This window comes from Natrix helvetica (genome assembly GCF_964273705.1).
Source record: "Natrix helvetica genome assembly, chromosome: 1".
NCBI lineage: Eukaryota > Metazoa > Chordata > Lepidosauria > Squamata > Natricidae > Natrix > Natrix helvetica.
This window is the reverse complement of record NC_138548.1, coordinates 156039568-156053580: the sequence shown is the minus strand read 5'-3', so window position 1 is coordinate 156053580 and position 14013 is coordinate 156039568. Positions and strand designations below refer to the sequence as shown.

At 46.7% G+C, this 14013-nt stretch overlaps 1 protein-coding gene across 1 annotated transcript in view; it reads left to right on the top strand.

Moving 5' to 3' along the window:
- LY75 (lymphocyte antigen 75) overlaps nt 1–14013 on the top strand; it is a 93213-nt gene that overhangs the window by 40452 nt on the left and 38748 nt on the right. Inside the window, exons 14-16 of the mRNA XM_081936061.1 lie at nt 5857–5938; nt 6907–6978; nt 8381–8504. Of these exons, the coding sequence (XP_081792187.1) occupies nt 5857–5938; nt 6907–6978; nt 8381–8504 (278 nt within the window). The remainder of the gene's footprint in view (nt 1–5856; nt 5939–6906; nt 6979–8380; nt 8505–14013) is intronic.

Genomic DNA, 14013 nt, shown 5'->3' with positions numbered 1-14013 from the left:
AGGTATTGTAAACACCACCAATGTGGCCCGCTCTGAATCCGAGGCTGATGTTCCCCCCAGGGTGGGTAGGGCCGCAACCAGGGCCTCCACCCATGCTTCCCGGGCCTCCTCTGCAGCCCCGGACAGGGTCCAAAGGCGCAGGGACAGAACCAGGGCACCATCTAGAGCCCCCAGGGCGGCCAATCCCTCGCCTCCGGTGCTGACTCCTCAGGGCTCCACACCGCATTCCCCCCCTGCTTCTCCTGGCAATCGAGGCTGGTCTCCAGACCTCGCCTTACCACAGGCCCCATCTGCCGAGGAGGGAGGCTTAGAGGGCCAGTCTTTCCCGGTTTTGCCAGCACAGGGCGTGGCTTCGGCCCAGCCCAGGGCTGGGCCTTCTGCAACCTTCACACCCACGGCTGCAGGCCTCAGGCCTCCGGAGGGACAGGAAATGGGCCTTCACCCAGAATTTTATCAAATGATATCTGATGCCATCTCGAGGGGGGTGGATGCAGAGTTACAGCGTAGATCCAACACCCCCAGGACCTCGTTAGCGCCTAGGGAGGCTTCCACTTCCCAGGCCCAGCCCTCCTCACCTTTTCCCTCTGAATATAGTGAGGAATCGGCCTTGATGGAGGAAGGGGAGGTGTTAGATATTGAATTATCCGATGATGAGGGCATTCCAGTGGACCAACCCTCCTCAGGGTTATTTCGCCCAACCTTATTTAAGTCTTTATTATATAAGGCCAAGGCTACTACTAACATGGGCGGTTCCACCACCCAGGATAGCACCGCTGTGGGATTGGATGCCACGGAGCGCCTGTTTGCAGAGCAGGTTTCAGAACAGGAAGCTATTCCTTTTCCCAAGCTCTTTAGCGACGTTATTCAGAAACAGTGGGCGCAGCCCACTGCTGTGGCCCCCCCCTAGCAATGGGGACAAAAAATTATACATCTCCACTCCGGAATTGGAAAAGATTCTCCAATTTCCTTCTGTGGATGCTCCCATTGCGGCCCTGGCCTCCCCCGCACTTATTCCTTCGGAGATTTCTGAGGGATTGAAGGCTGAGGACCGCAAGGCCGAAATGGTCATACGTAAGACACATCAAGCAGCGGCCTGGGCCTTACGTGCCGCCTCTGCGGCGTCCTTCTTTAATCGTACGTCTTTGGTCTGGCTCAGGCAACTACAAGCTAGGCTTGCCCCTGATGACATGAGACTTCACCAGGATGTCACAAAATTGATGGCGGCTCTGGAATATTCTGCGGATGCCACTCTTAACGCGGCCAGGTTTGCTTCCCGAGCCGTAGTTTCTAATGTAGCCTCTCGTCGCCTGTTGTGGCTTCGCCATTGGCAGGCAGACGTTCGTTCTAAATGGCGTTTAGCTTCCACGCCCTTCAAGGGTGAGGCCCTGTTTGGTTCCGTTCTTGATCCTATTCTTATCGAGACTAGGGACAAACGTAAAGTCCTCCCTTCTGCCACCAGACGCAATGATAGGAGACAGCAACCATATAATAGACGCCAGAACTTCAGGGCTGGGGACTCGGGATTCACCACCACTCCTTACGTTCCCCAATATAACCGAGGCAATCAAGCTCAGGATAGGGGCCAGGACCGCTTCGGTTCTAGGGATAGGAGTCGCCAGCAGTCCCAACCACAGGCTCAGTCTAGGCGGCCCTTTCGAGGGGGCGGTAACCGGTCCTTTCGCAGGTACCGGTGACTCCCAGGGGGAGGGGGCCATAGGCGCTCGGCTTCTGGCCTACGCTCATCAATGGGCGGAGACCACATCCGACGCCTGGGCCCTTCAAGTAGTGAGGCAGGGCCTCACTCTGGAGTTTCTGTCCCTCCCACCAAGACGCTTCATCCGTTGTCCGGTACCCAGGTGCCAAGAAAAAAGGCGCCTAATGAACGAAGAGATTCAACACCTCCTGTCCATCGAGGCTATAGAGCAGGTTCCAAAAGGGCAGGAGGGGCTAGGTTTTTATTCAATATTATTCCTAGTTCCCAAAAGCTCAGGAGGATGGCGGGCCATCCTGGATTTAAAGTGGCTCAATCTCTTCATAAAATATCAAAAATTCAAGATGCAGTCTCTCAGAAGCATCTTAGCATCCATACGCCGCGGCGACCTGATGACATCGGTCGACATAAAGGAAGCATACCTCCATGTTCCGATACATCAGGCCCACAGGAGGTTTCTCCGCTTCCACTATTCAGGCCGTCATTTCCAATATCGGGCCCTGCCTTTTGGCCTATCATCGGCCCCTCGCACGTTTACCAAGCTCCTCGCAGTTGTGGCAGCTTCGCTTCGCACAGTGCCCATCCGGGTCAACTGTTACCTGGACGACATCCTGCTCCTGTCCTCAACGCGGGCCCAGGCGGTAAGGGACTTGGAAGTCACAATGGACACCCTGCGCCGCCACGGTTTCGTCCTGAACCTCACCAAGAGCCACTTACGACCAACCACGTCATTGCTCCACCTGGGCACGATCATCAACTCCGGGACATGCGAAGTGTTCCTGTCCCAGGACAGACGGCAGAGCATCTGCGCGCTGGTGAGTCGGATATCATCTCAAAGACTCATCCCCTTGGTCACTCTTTCCCAGTTACTCGGAAAGATGATATCGTGCATCAATGTGGTTCCTTGGGCCCGATTCCACTCTCGCCCTCTCCAGTGGTTCCTGCTACCCTTCCAGAGAGCTCACACAAGCCACACCCAGATCAAGGTGCGTCTACCACCCAAGCCACTCCGATCCCTCCGGTGGTGGGCTTCCAAACTCCTCAGGGGGAGCCCGTTCAGGGAGCCGGATCGCATCCAGGTGACAACAGATGCCAGTCTGTATGGGTGGGGAGCCCATGTACTGGATCGGGTAGCACAGGGCCGATGGTCCAGCCAGGAAGTCAACAACAGCATCAACTGGCTAGAACTCCGAGCCATCCGGTTGGCCCTTCTGGAGTTCAGGGACATTGTGTCACACAACCACATTCTAGTTCTGATGGACAATGTAGCCTCCAAGGCCCACGTGAATCGTCAAGGGGGCACCCGTTCCAAGGCCCTGATGCTGGAGGCGGAGAAGTTACATCACTGGGCGGAAGCCAGACTGCTGTCATTGAAGGCGGAGCACATTTCAGGCGACTCCAACACGCAGGCGGATTGGTTGAGCCGAGCGACGGTCGACCAAGCGGAGTGGCAGCTCCATCCCTCCCTCTTTCGGGAGCTAACTCACCGGTTCGGCACACCGCAGGTGGATCTTTTTGCCCAGCCTTGCAATGCTCAGACAGCCAGGTATTACACCCGGTTCCGAACTCAGGGGGCGGAGGGCACGGATGCTCTACGCAGCCCCTGGCCGCCCGGCCTACTGTACGCTTTTCCGCCACTGCCGATTCTCCCTCTGGTCATCCAGAAAATACTTTCGGAACAGGCGGAGGTTCTCCTAGTGGCGCCAATGTGGCCTCGACGTCCCTGGTACGCCGACCTCGTCCACCTGTCCATCAGCCGCCCTTGGCGCATCCCGGACAACCAGATCCAGCTCAACCAGGGGGCTCTCATTCATCCGAATCCTCAGCTCTTGCAGTTAGCTGTGTGGCACGTGAGCGGGCTAAGCTGACCAGTCTTCATTTCTCCAGCGCTGTCATCAACACCATTCAGGCGGCCCGCAGGCCTTCCACTACTCGTATTTACGAAGCCACGTGGCAGGCTTTCTGCAGGTGGTGCCGTCGCAATACCATCGTTCCGACCAGAGCATCAGTTCCCCAGGTCCTCGATTTTCTACAATCGGGCCTAGAGAAGGGATTGGCACCGAACACTCTACGCCGTCAGGTCGCCGCTCTGTCCACAGTCCTTAGTGGCGGTCGGGCCCGGTCGCTGACTCAACACGCGCGGGTCAAGGCTTTTCTGAAGGGCGCCTCCAACATCCGGCCTCCAACTGTCCACCGTTATCCTACCTGGGATCTTCCGTTGGTACTCAGGGCGCTTACATCTTCGCCTTTTGAGCCCATCCGCTCCATCAGCTTGCGACTACTTACGCTCAAAACAGCATTCCTGGTGGCCATTACTTCTGCCCGGAGAGTTTCGGAACTGGCCGCTCTCTCAGTTCGGTCTGATCTTTGCATCTTCCATTCCAACAGAGTGGTTCTCCGTTTGGATCCATCTTTCCTGCCCAACGTCAATACCTTGTTTCACAGGGCGCAGGAGCTTGTCCTCCCAGACTTTTGCCCGCATCCTTCTCATCCGCAGGAGCGACAGTGGCATCATCTGGACGTTCGGAGGACCCTTCGTCGCTATGTGAAGCGCACGGCTGCATTCCGCAGGACAGAGGCACTCTTCGTCTCATTCCCGCCTTCTTCCATGGGGCAGAAAGTTTCCCCCAATACCATCGGACGTTGGTTGAAAGCCTGCATCGCACTCGCTTATGACTCTCAATCCCGGCCGGTTCCCAGACGCATTACTCCTCACTCCACCAGGAGCGCGGCGACAACAGCGGCCTGGTCCACTCAGGCTTCGGTTGAGGATATTTGCAGAGCAGCCACTTGGGCGTCGCCGTCCCCATTCATTCGGCACTACAAAGTGGACTCTTACGCTTCGGCTGAAGCATCCTTTGGGCGGCGTGTGCTACAACAGGTTCTCGCCTCCTCTGCGGGTCCTGACCAGCCTACTTCCCGCCCTTAGGTCAACTGCTCTGGCATGTCCCATGCTTGGATTCCCCAAGCAGCGCACAGGAGAACGACCGTTGACTTACCTGAACGGTCCTTCTATGTGCGCTGCGAGGGGAATCCAATCCCGCCCGATGATTGGGCTGGTCCGGGTCTTCTTCTCGTGACTCTTGACTTTTGACCTTCGTATTCTGGACGTGACTTATATTGGACGTGACTTATGATACCTTTCGACTGCCGTCGTGACTGACTTTGACTTACCTCTCCAACGGCTGTCCTTCGTGCAAAACTGAATATTCCAGGCAGAGGAGGCGTGGTCATCTAATTTGCATAACTCAGTCTCTAAGCTAATGGACAAAGTTAACCCATGCTTGGATTCCCCTCGCAGCGCACATAGAAGGACCGTTCAGGTAAGTCAACGGTCGTTCTGCATATACATAATACTTTTTAAAAAGTATTCCTAATTCCCATATATTCTCCTGGATAAGTCCATCTGTGAATAAATAGACCCACAAAATGTTTTTAAAAATATGAAAATAATGCAGGTTGTCTATCAGCAGTTAGCACATTTTTCATGGTATTTTGCTTCAAAATTCCATGGTTGGTTTATTACAGATGGATTTATTTGCAAGTATATATAGTATTTATTTATTTACTGACATTTATATCCCCATAAGTGCTTTGTCTTCCACTATATAATTACCACTCGGCTTCTATTTTTTTCTTGGTGACTTCTGGGTCCAGATTCCCGACTATAGTAGCCAAGCCCATTTCTTCTTTCTTTGTTTTCTAACTTACAATCAATTATGTGTTACAGCAGTGGTGAAATGCAATTTTTTTTACTACCGGTTCTATGGGTGTGCCTTGGTGGGCGTGGCGGGGGAAGGATACTGAAAAATCTCCATTCCCACCCCATTCTGGGGCCAGTCAGAGGTGGTATTTGCTGGTTCTCCAAACTACTCAAAATTTACGCTATCTGTTCTCCAGAACCTCTCAGAACCTGCTGAATTTCACTCCTGTGTTACAGGCTTTATAAGTGCAGATTCTCAGGGGAATATTTATAAAGAAAAGTATATGCAATGCAGAACAGCAGATTGGCAAAATAATCATCTACATGCTTTCAGATTTGAGCACCTCACAGAGCAGTTGTCTAAAATGATGAAAATGATTTCCAAATGCTCTAAAGTAATAAAACAATTAAGTTGAACATTGCTTTACTTTTTTATTTACAGCGATGACAGATGGGTCTGGATTGGGCTAAATAAGAGGAATCCTGATCTTCTGGGTTCATGGCAATGGAGTGATGATAAGCCGGTAAGTTAAGATGGCCATACTTAGAATACTAAATGATCAATTGTAGCTGGAAGAATATTGGTAAAATCCTGAAGTTGAAAAACTTTTAAAGAACCTTTTGCACAGGAAAAAAATGGCTTTAAATAATAACTTTAAATAATGTACAGTAGCTTAAATTGGTTATGAAAATCTTTAGAAAACCAAAGCCTATGCCATTAGACTATTATTCTATATGAAAATCACTATAGGATTTGCTTTATTTAGACACAATTTCACACATGGAAGTCCTCATTTAGGGACATTGCTGTGGTCATTTCCTGGGGGGGGGAGGTAGAAAAGAGAAATACCTATATAGGATTCAGGCTTTCATAGAATGAATATAAAGTTCTGGATTATGATCAGTAACCAACTCATAATATGACCTTTAATGAATTAGCAAAGGCTTTGTAATGAAATTTCAGAAGATAATCTGGTTCAGTTTACTAAAAACATACTGTATATCTATTAATGAGGGACGTGGTGGCTTAGTGGCTAAGGCACTAGCTTGTTGATCAGAAAGGGTGGCGGCTCAGCGGTTCGAATACCTAGTGAGCGCCTGTTACTTGTCCCAGCTTCTGCCAACCTAGCAATTCGAAAGCATGCAAAATGCAAGTAGAAAAAATAGGAACCACCTTTGGTGGGACGGTAACAGTGTTCCATGCGTCTTTGCCGTTTAGTCATGCCAACCACATGACCACGGTGATGTCTTTGAACAGCGCTGGCTCTTTGGCCTTGAAACAAAGATGAGCACCGCCCCCTAGAGTCAGGAACGACTAGCACATATGTGCAAGGGGAACCTTTATCTTTACTATTAATGAGTATTGAAAGTACTCGTTTTATTTTGCTCAAACTTCGTGTTCCTACAATAGTGGGATATTGCGGCTATTGTTACTAAAGCATACTAATTAAAATGAACAACATACAGCTTTAAAACCATTCTTCCTCCGTAGGTCTCGACTGCTTTTATGCCCCTGGAATTTAGAGAAGATGACTATGATCTTCGGGATTGTGCAGCTGTCAAGGTGTGCATTGTGACATCTTTTTATTACTAACTCCTAAAGAGAAGGAAACACTGGGAGAACCTGTGCTATTTTTTGTAAAATAACTCTGTTAACCTAATGCTTGCCAATAAGTCCTGCAATTTAGCCAGTTAAACTGCCCTTAGGGATTTTTTTAGCCTGTGCTCTGTTAAATTTTACTTTTCCTATGGAATTGCTTCATCACATTTAGCAGGGAACCAGGTCTCATTGTACAATCCTTAAAAAAAGATGTGTGTGTGTGTGTGAGGGAATGCTGTACTGCTTCCACAGCCTGCCTATTTGAACAACCTCAGAGAGAGATATAGGAGGCAAGTTTGCATTACTCTGGTGATTTTGGCCTTCTTGTTTTCTCACACCTTGATTTTGAATGGAGGAAATTAATATATCAGTTCCAGATGAAGCTAGAAACAGTCATGGAATTTTTAAACAGAATGAATCCAAGGTTGCTTTTGTGGCTTTACTGTCTCATCCCCAGAACACCCTAATCTTATTTCTGGCAGGAACATAGACACAACTAAAGTCTCCTGAATGTTTGCAGCCTTCTTGCAAATGCTCTGGCATGTCCATCTTATTCATCTCTCTGTATATCTACCGGTGATTGGTTAGGGTTGCTGTCCCAACTTCAGAATAAAACAGCCTTTTTCAGCTCTGTTACGTTTGTAAATATTACATTGGAATGCAATCATGTCCTTAATATAATACGTTTTGGAAAGTATAGTAGCAGTGATCCTTTCAATAGGTTGTTTTGATTAGTTGGGGGGGAAAGCCTGTTTTAAAGTAGGTATGTGTAGTTTTGACAAATATTTCAAATGTATTTCCTTATAAACATATCAAGCACAGCACGGCAATTTCATACTTCAATTCTGAGTAAGTATTGCATGGGAAGTAATTGAATTCTGTAAAAAGTAAGTCCCACTGGCTTTAATAGGACTATTCTCAACTAAGGAAAACAGAAAGTATACTTCTGTTAACAACAGTATTTGCTGTGGTGGTGGCGGTGCAGTGGTTAGAATGCAGTATTGCAGGATAACGCTACCCACTACCAGTTCAAGGTTGACTCAGCCTTCCATTCTTCCCAGGTCAGTAAAATAAGGACCCAGATCGTTAGGAACAATAGGCTGATTCTGTAAACTGCTATAAAGCAATGTGAAGCGGCATATGAGTTTAATTGGTATTGTTATTTTTTTAGCCTGTGGCTAGAATCCCTTGTATATTTAAAAGCAAATTCCACTGAACACAGAGATTTATTTCTAATAATTAAACAAGCTAATAAGGGAGAAAATCTTTTTAACAGAATTTAGTTATGAACACTTACTTACTTACTTGAGAGTTACTACAAAAATATAATGCATATTATCACTGCTTTTCTTTTGTAATTATACAGACCCTTGGGCGAAAACGCCGGCCACTGTGGCATATGTACCTATATCACGGTAGAGAAGAGGATTTCTACTTAAAACCTTTCCATTGTGATGTAAAACTTGAATGGGTATGCCAGATCACTAAAGGTAAATTTGGGTTTCAACCATATATTGTTTAATTGTGTTGTTGTTTTTTAGAAAGGAGATCTATTGTATTCAGCACGGCTCATTCCAGATAAAAGTCTGCAGGATAAAAACATTAAAATTTAGGATTGTCTTTTCCTTCATTTTATTCAATATGCCAGCATTATGATTGATCAATTTCCTGTAACTCTAAAAAATCTGAGTTCTGAAAATATTATCAGCCCCCCCCCCCCCAACTGTTGAGTTAGTTTCCATTTGACTAAGGGTTGAATCAAATGTTGAAGTCCATCTTTGCCATACATTATTTCAAGAATATGTGTGTATTACATAAAAGTGTTTTCTTTCTTTTTCTGTCCTACTGTTAACCTGTATACATATCCCCCAACTAGGATTTGGCAATGTATCCCCCAGACTTCATGATTTTCCATGAGTAACCTTATTTCCTAGGCAAGGCTTGACATAAGTCTGTTTGGCAGACCCGATTTGGCTGAATAAGAAACTTTAGTGCCAGCAATAACAGAACCAAACAAACATTGATGAAAAAGTACAGATGCCTCTCGTTCTTGTAGTAGTTCAGATCCATGGCTTTTTCTTCCTACAAATTAACAGACTCACAAGGTGTCTTTGAAGCAGGGCAATTATTGAATATGTGCTTAATTGCCAACTCTTGATCTGAGAACCACGGGCCCATCGTATGTTTTGACCTAGGCTTCCCAAACTCCTGGTTCTGACTAAAACTTCTTTTATTAATTTACCGTGAATTCTGCTCATTCACATACAGCAAAGTCTTTCAAGGAGGATTTACAGTCACAGACCTTATCTGGCATAGAGAGCTGCCAGGCCGATATCTGCAAAACTTGGCAAGGAGTCTTGGAGAGTCACAAGCCAATTAAGCGAATTAATTGTCTCCTGCAACTCCATTCTCCTTTCGCTCCTCTTTTATTTCCTCTGGGAGAGGTCATACACCTGTTGCCTTACTCCAGCGGTTCTCAAATAGTGGGGCGCGCCCCCCAGGGGGGGCGCGAGGCTCCATAAAGGGGGGCATGAAGGCTCCCTTTCCATCTGGGTGCAAATGAGGGGGCCGCGGCCGCCAGTGCACAAAGAGGTCTTTGTGGCCTCGCTCGCGTCTCCTCTGAGCTAACTGGCGGCGAAGGTGGCAACAGCGGGTCCCATCGGCTCCTCTTCCTCGCCGGGTCGGGGGGAGAGCACGAAAGCCGCCGGGAAACGGGGGTCCGCCCCTCCGCCTCCGCCCTGCTGGCCGAGCAAACAAGCCTCTCGGGGACCGCTTTGGCCACGCCCGGTGGCCGAGCCGCCCCAGCGCACGCCCCGCCTGCTTGCCTGCCTGCCTCCACCCCAGAGGAGCGCTCGCTTCGGAGCTCGCAAATACAAACCCAGGAATCGCTCCGTCTGGAACATCGCGGCTGCCGCATTGGGATTTCCCTTGCCCCCCACACCCAAACCGGGAAGCTTTGTGGGCTGCGGGGAAGCTGGGCCAAGGAGGGCTTGGAGAGGAGGCCATTAGGAAAGGCCAACCTCTTTGCTAGGGCTGGCAAGAAATGGGAAATAAATATTTTTATAATGTTTTTGTTGGAATAGGGTAGGGTGGGGGAAGGACACAGGAAGTTAAGAGAAAGGGACCTTTGAGGTCTTCTAGTCCAGCCCCCTGCTGGAACATAATACATCTAGTGCTCCTTGTTCAGCTTATTTTCCCTACAACAACCCTGTGAGGTGAGTCGGGTTGAGAGGGAAAATCACCCAGCTGGCTTCCATGCCTCAGCCACTGGACCAGCAAAGTGGATGTTCCACCTCCATCTCAGCTCTGCCAAGAATCTACTACAAGCAGCCTATGAGCTCCAATAAGGTGGTAGTATTTCCAGGGATATTGTAATAATCCTTCTTCAGCTCTCCATCCTTTTGATGGGTTGGCCTTCCTTTCTTCTGCGTAGCTTTCAAGCCCTAAAAGCATATTTTCTCTTTGTAGTCCATTATCCACTTCGCAAAATATGGGAGTTTGGTGGCTGGACATCATCGCAAGGGGTAACCGTCCTTATTGGGATCCATCATGGATTGACAAGGATACAGTGTTATGCAGAGGTGTACTTATAACAATTTTATAGACAAATGATACTATTTACAGTCGCGCGGGGGGCGCAAAATATTTTCTTCTTCCTAGGGGGGGCATGACAGAAAATAATTGAGAACCACTGCCTTACTCCCAAGTTGACCCCTATTCTTTAGCTGTTCCCTTCATCTGGCAACTCTGCACATGCGCACACTGGGAACAGTCTCCAGCTGTTTGTCTGCCTCACTGATGTCTAACTCTGAAGGCAGCTGATAACTGGCATACGGCTATGGCCCCCTCTCTGCCTCTGACACAGAACTCTCATCAGAGCCTTCCCCAGAATCCAGGACTGGCTCATGTTCTCCTCAACCGCCTCACTGTCCGAATCTGCTGGCAGCTCCACTGGCCAATATCGGGCCACAATATCGAATACTTTCCAGATGTTAAAACTACTTTTTGACTTTCCATCCATCCAATTTAACTAAAGGGCCAGCAATGCTGTTAAACGAAACAAAAGCATAGAAAAATATGAATCTCTCTCAAGTTTGGTATTCAAAGATTATATTTTTGTTTTGTGTGCATCCCCGGGGTTTTCAGTTGGAATTCTGCAGAATCCTAGCATTCAGAAAGAGGTCACTAAGAGTTTCCTGGGGGATCATGGATTTGTTTTTTTTTAAAGGAGAGACTGAACAAAACCCCTACAACCCCTGATTGGCCCCCTGGAGCCCTCAGGCAGGAATTACACACACAAACAAACACACACACACACACACACACACACACACACACACACACACGGAAGCTGGTAGGTGAGCAAAGCCCAGCTGAAGAGTGAGCAATGAAAGAGAAGCAGCAATTGGTGAATGAGCCTACAAGTGATGACTCCTTGTAGGAGGTCTACTTGCCAGCTCACCAGCCTGCCTTTCTCCAGGTGTAGCAGCCTGGGGAGGGGGGAGCTATCTCCAGGCGGATGCAAGAGAACTGAGTGTCAGGATACCAAGTAACACCCCTAACGAAAGAAGACTTTGAGGCTTGAGTTTCCTCAAAGTTCATTTTATTAAAGATGTCATATTGACACATCTGAGAAAACCCGAATCTGAAAGTTTCCAGGTTTTCCCCACCCAAGTGAAAGTTCAAGTCCCTGCCCAGTACCCACATGTCCATCACAGGGTCCAATCAGAATTCATCCAAAACTGGAGATTCCTCCCAGTCACATCATCGCAGCTGCAGGGCAAGGTGGCCTTGACTCTCTCAGAAAAGAACGTTATTTTGACTATATATCACTCACACTCCATATAATCCCCCCTTCCATTTTCGAACAGCAGAAAATGTGGCAGGCCTGAAGGCCCAATGTTAAAAGATGGCTGCCAGGTCTTACACGGGGGCTGGTCTGGTCCAGATATTAGCAGCAGCCACCCACAAAGACAGGGTGAGGGGAAGGAAGCATGGGAAAGGGAAAAAAAATATTCTTTAGTTTTAGTTTATGAACATTGTTACAAATAGAGTATCTACATATGAAATGAATAATTTTGTAAGTTCTGGCCTATATTTGAGGCTGCATGTGCAGGGGTTCCCCAAGGGTCAAAAAATATTTCAAAGGTTCATCAAGGCTCAAAAAAATGGGGGGGGATGCGGTATAGCCTAACTCAGGTGCTTAAATGCTGGGAGACAGTGTTTTCAAATCATAAATTCTTTTTATGTTTTGGAACAAGATTTTACCAGAGAAATATGGCAATTGATAGAGCAGTAGGATAATTTCTTTGCTTTCTCTCTGGCTGTTATTGGATATAAAATTAATTCCATTGTATGAAGTACTTGTTCTCTGAATAATCGTATCTATTTCATTCCATTTGCTGCTATTTGTAGTACCCTCTTGGAATATGATAATAATCACATCTTTATACAACTCTTTCCAAGAAGTCTTTATGGACTTTTGATCAGTTAAATGTTGGGTTTTTTTTTAAACTACTTGAGTTTCAAAGTGTAATATTAATAGCAAAGAAAACTGCCTTAGAACTTGGATTCATGCCTCAATTAGATTCAGTTTTTCAAAGTGACTCAAGAGACTTTATATGTACGGAAAGTGTTAAATTATTGGTTTGTTTTAAAAGAATTTTTATTGGTTTTTAAATATTTATGGGGAAAGGTAAAAGGGTACATAGAAAATTTTGGCAGCTCCCATGCTAGTGGTAGAAATCCCTCCAAATCTCACAATTTTTACAATGTTAAAGACAACGTATAAAAGATAAGCAAAAACAGAATCTTGTTCTACATTATATCAACCATGTGTTCAATCATCTCTTTTTTGTCATTTTCTAGTATATCAACAATTTCAATAATATTTCAAATGCATTTATTTTTGTGACCTGAGCCTTTTCGATATTGCTTCCTCCTCCCTGTCCCCAGATGGAGCCACAGCCCCTCCCTCCTTCATCTCTTGTACATTACTACCTTTTTCACTACCTCCCATATTTTCGTCCTCTAGGAGAGAACTGTGTTTTTTAATGAAGACTTCTGCCTCCCCCACTGTATTAATTCTAATTCTGTTTCCCTCCCAAAAGATCAACATTCCCTCTGGCAATAACCATCTAAACCAAACTCCTTTATTATATAATTTCCTTGATAAGGAGGAGTACTTCTTCCTTTTCTCTCTTATTTTTTGGGGAATTTGCTTAAGAATGGTAATTTCTTTGTCTTTATATTTTAGTGGTCCCCCCCTTTGAGCCCCATTTAACATGTGCTCCCTTGGAACATTATGTGTTCTAGCATATGCTGAATTAATCCTGTAAACCAGATCCATATCCCACCACAACTGTTCTTTGTCTCTCTTAATATATTCTGCTAAAATTGAACTCATAATATCCTTAAGATCTTCATTTTCTGTCTCTGGTAGGTTCTGGAATCTGATAAAAAAGGACATTCTTTCAAGTTCTATCTTGGCCATAAAATTTTCCAATTCTAAATTCCCCTTCCGGACTGCCTTAACCTCCTCCCCCAGCCCAGCCGCCCCCTCCTCCAACACATTAATTCTTTGTTTGTTTTCTGTTATATGGTGTTGTACACCTCTAAGTTCTTCTTTGAGATCTGTCACCTCCTTTTTCAATTCATTTTGACCCCTCATAATTTCCTGAAACATTTGGGTAACGGATAAGTCTTTTGAGCTCTCTCCCGTCCCGTAATTTTCGTCTGATGCATACTTGGACTGGAGGTGGCAGATGTGGGAGCCGAGAAAGACTTGCCCATTGGTGGTTTTTTGGGCCCCATTTATCTGAGTTCAGAGATGGTATAAATCATTTACAAAGGAAATGGCGTCAGTGGAGTGCGCAGCTGTGCCAATCCAAGGAGGCAGGCAAATCCGAAAGTGAAAAGTTAGTTCTCCATTACAGTTCCAAGGCACGGAGGCACACCGGAAAGGGGAAAGTCAAATAATCAAAATCCAGGAAGACCATA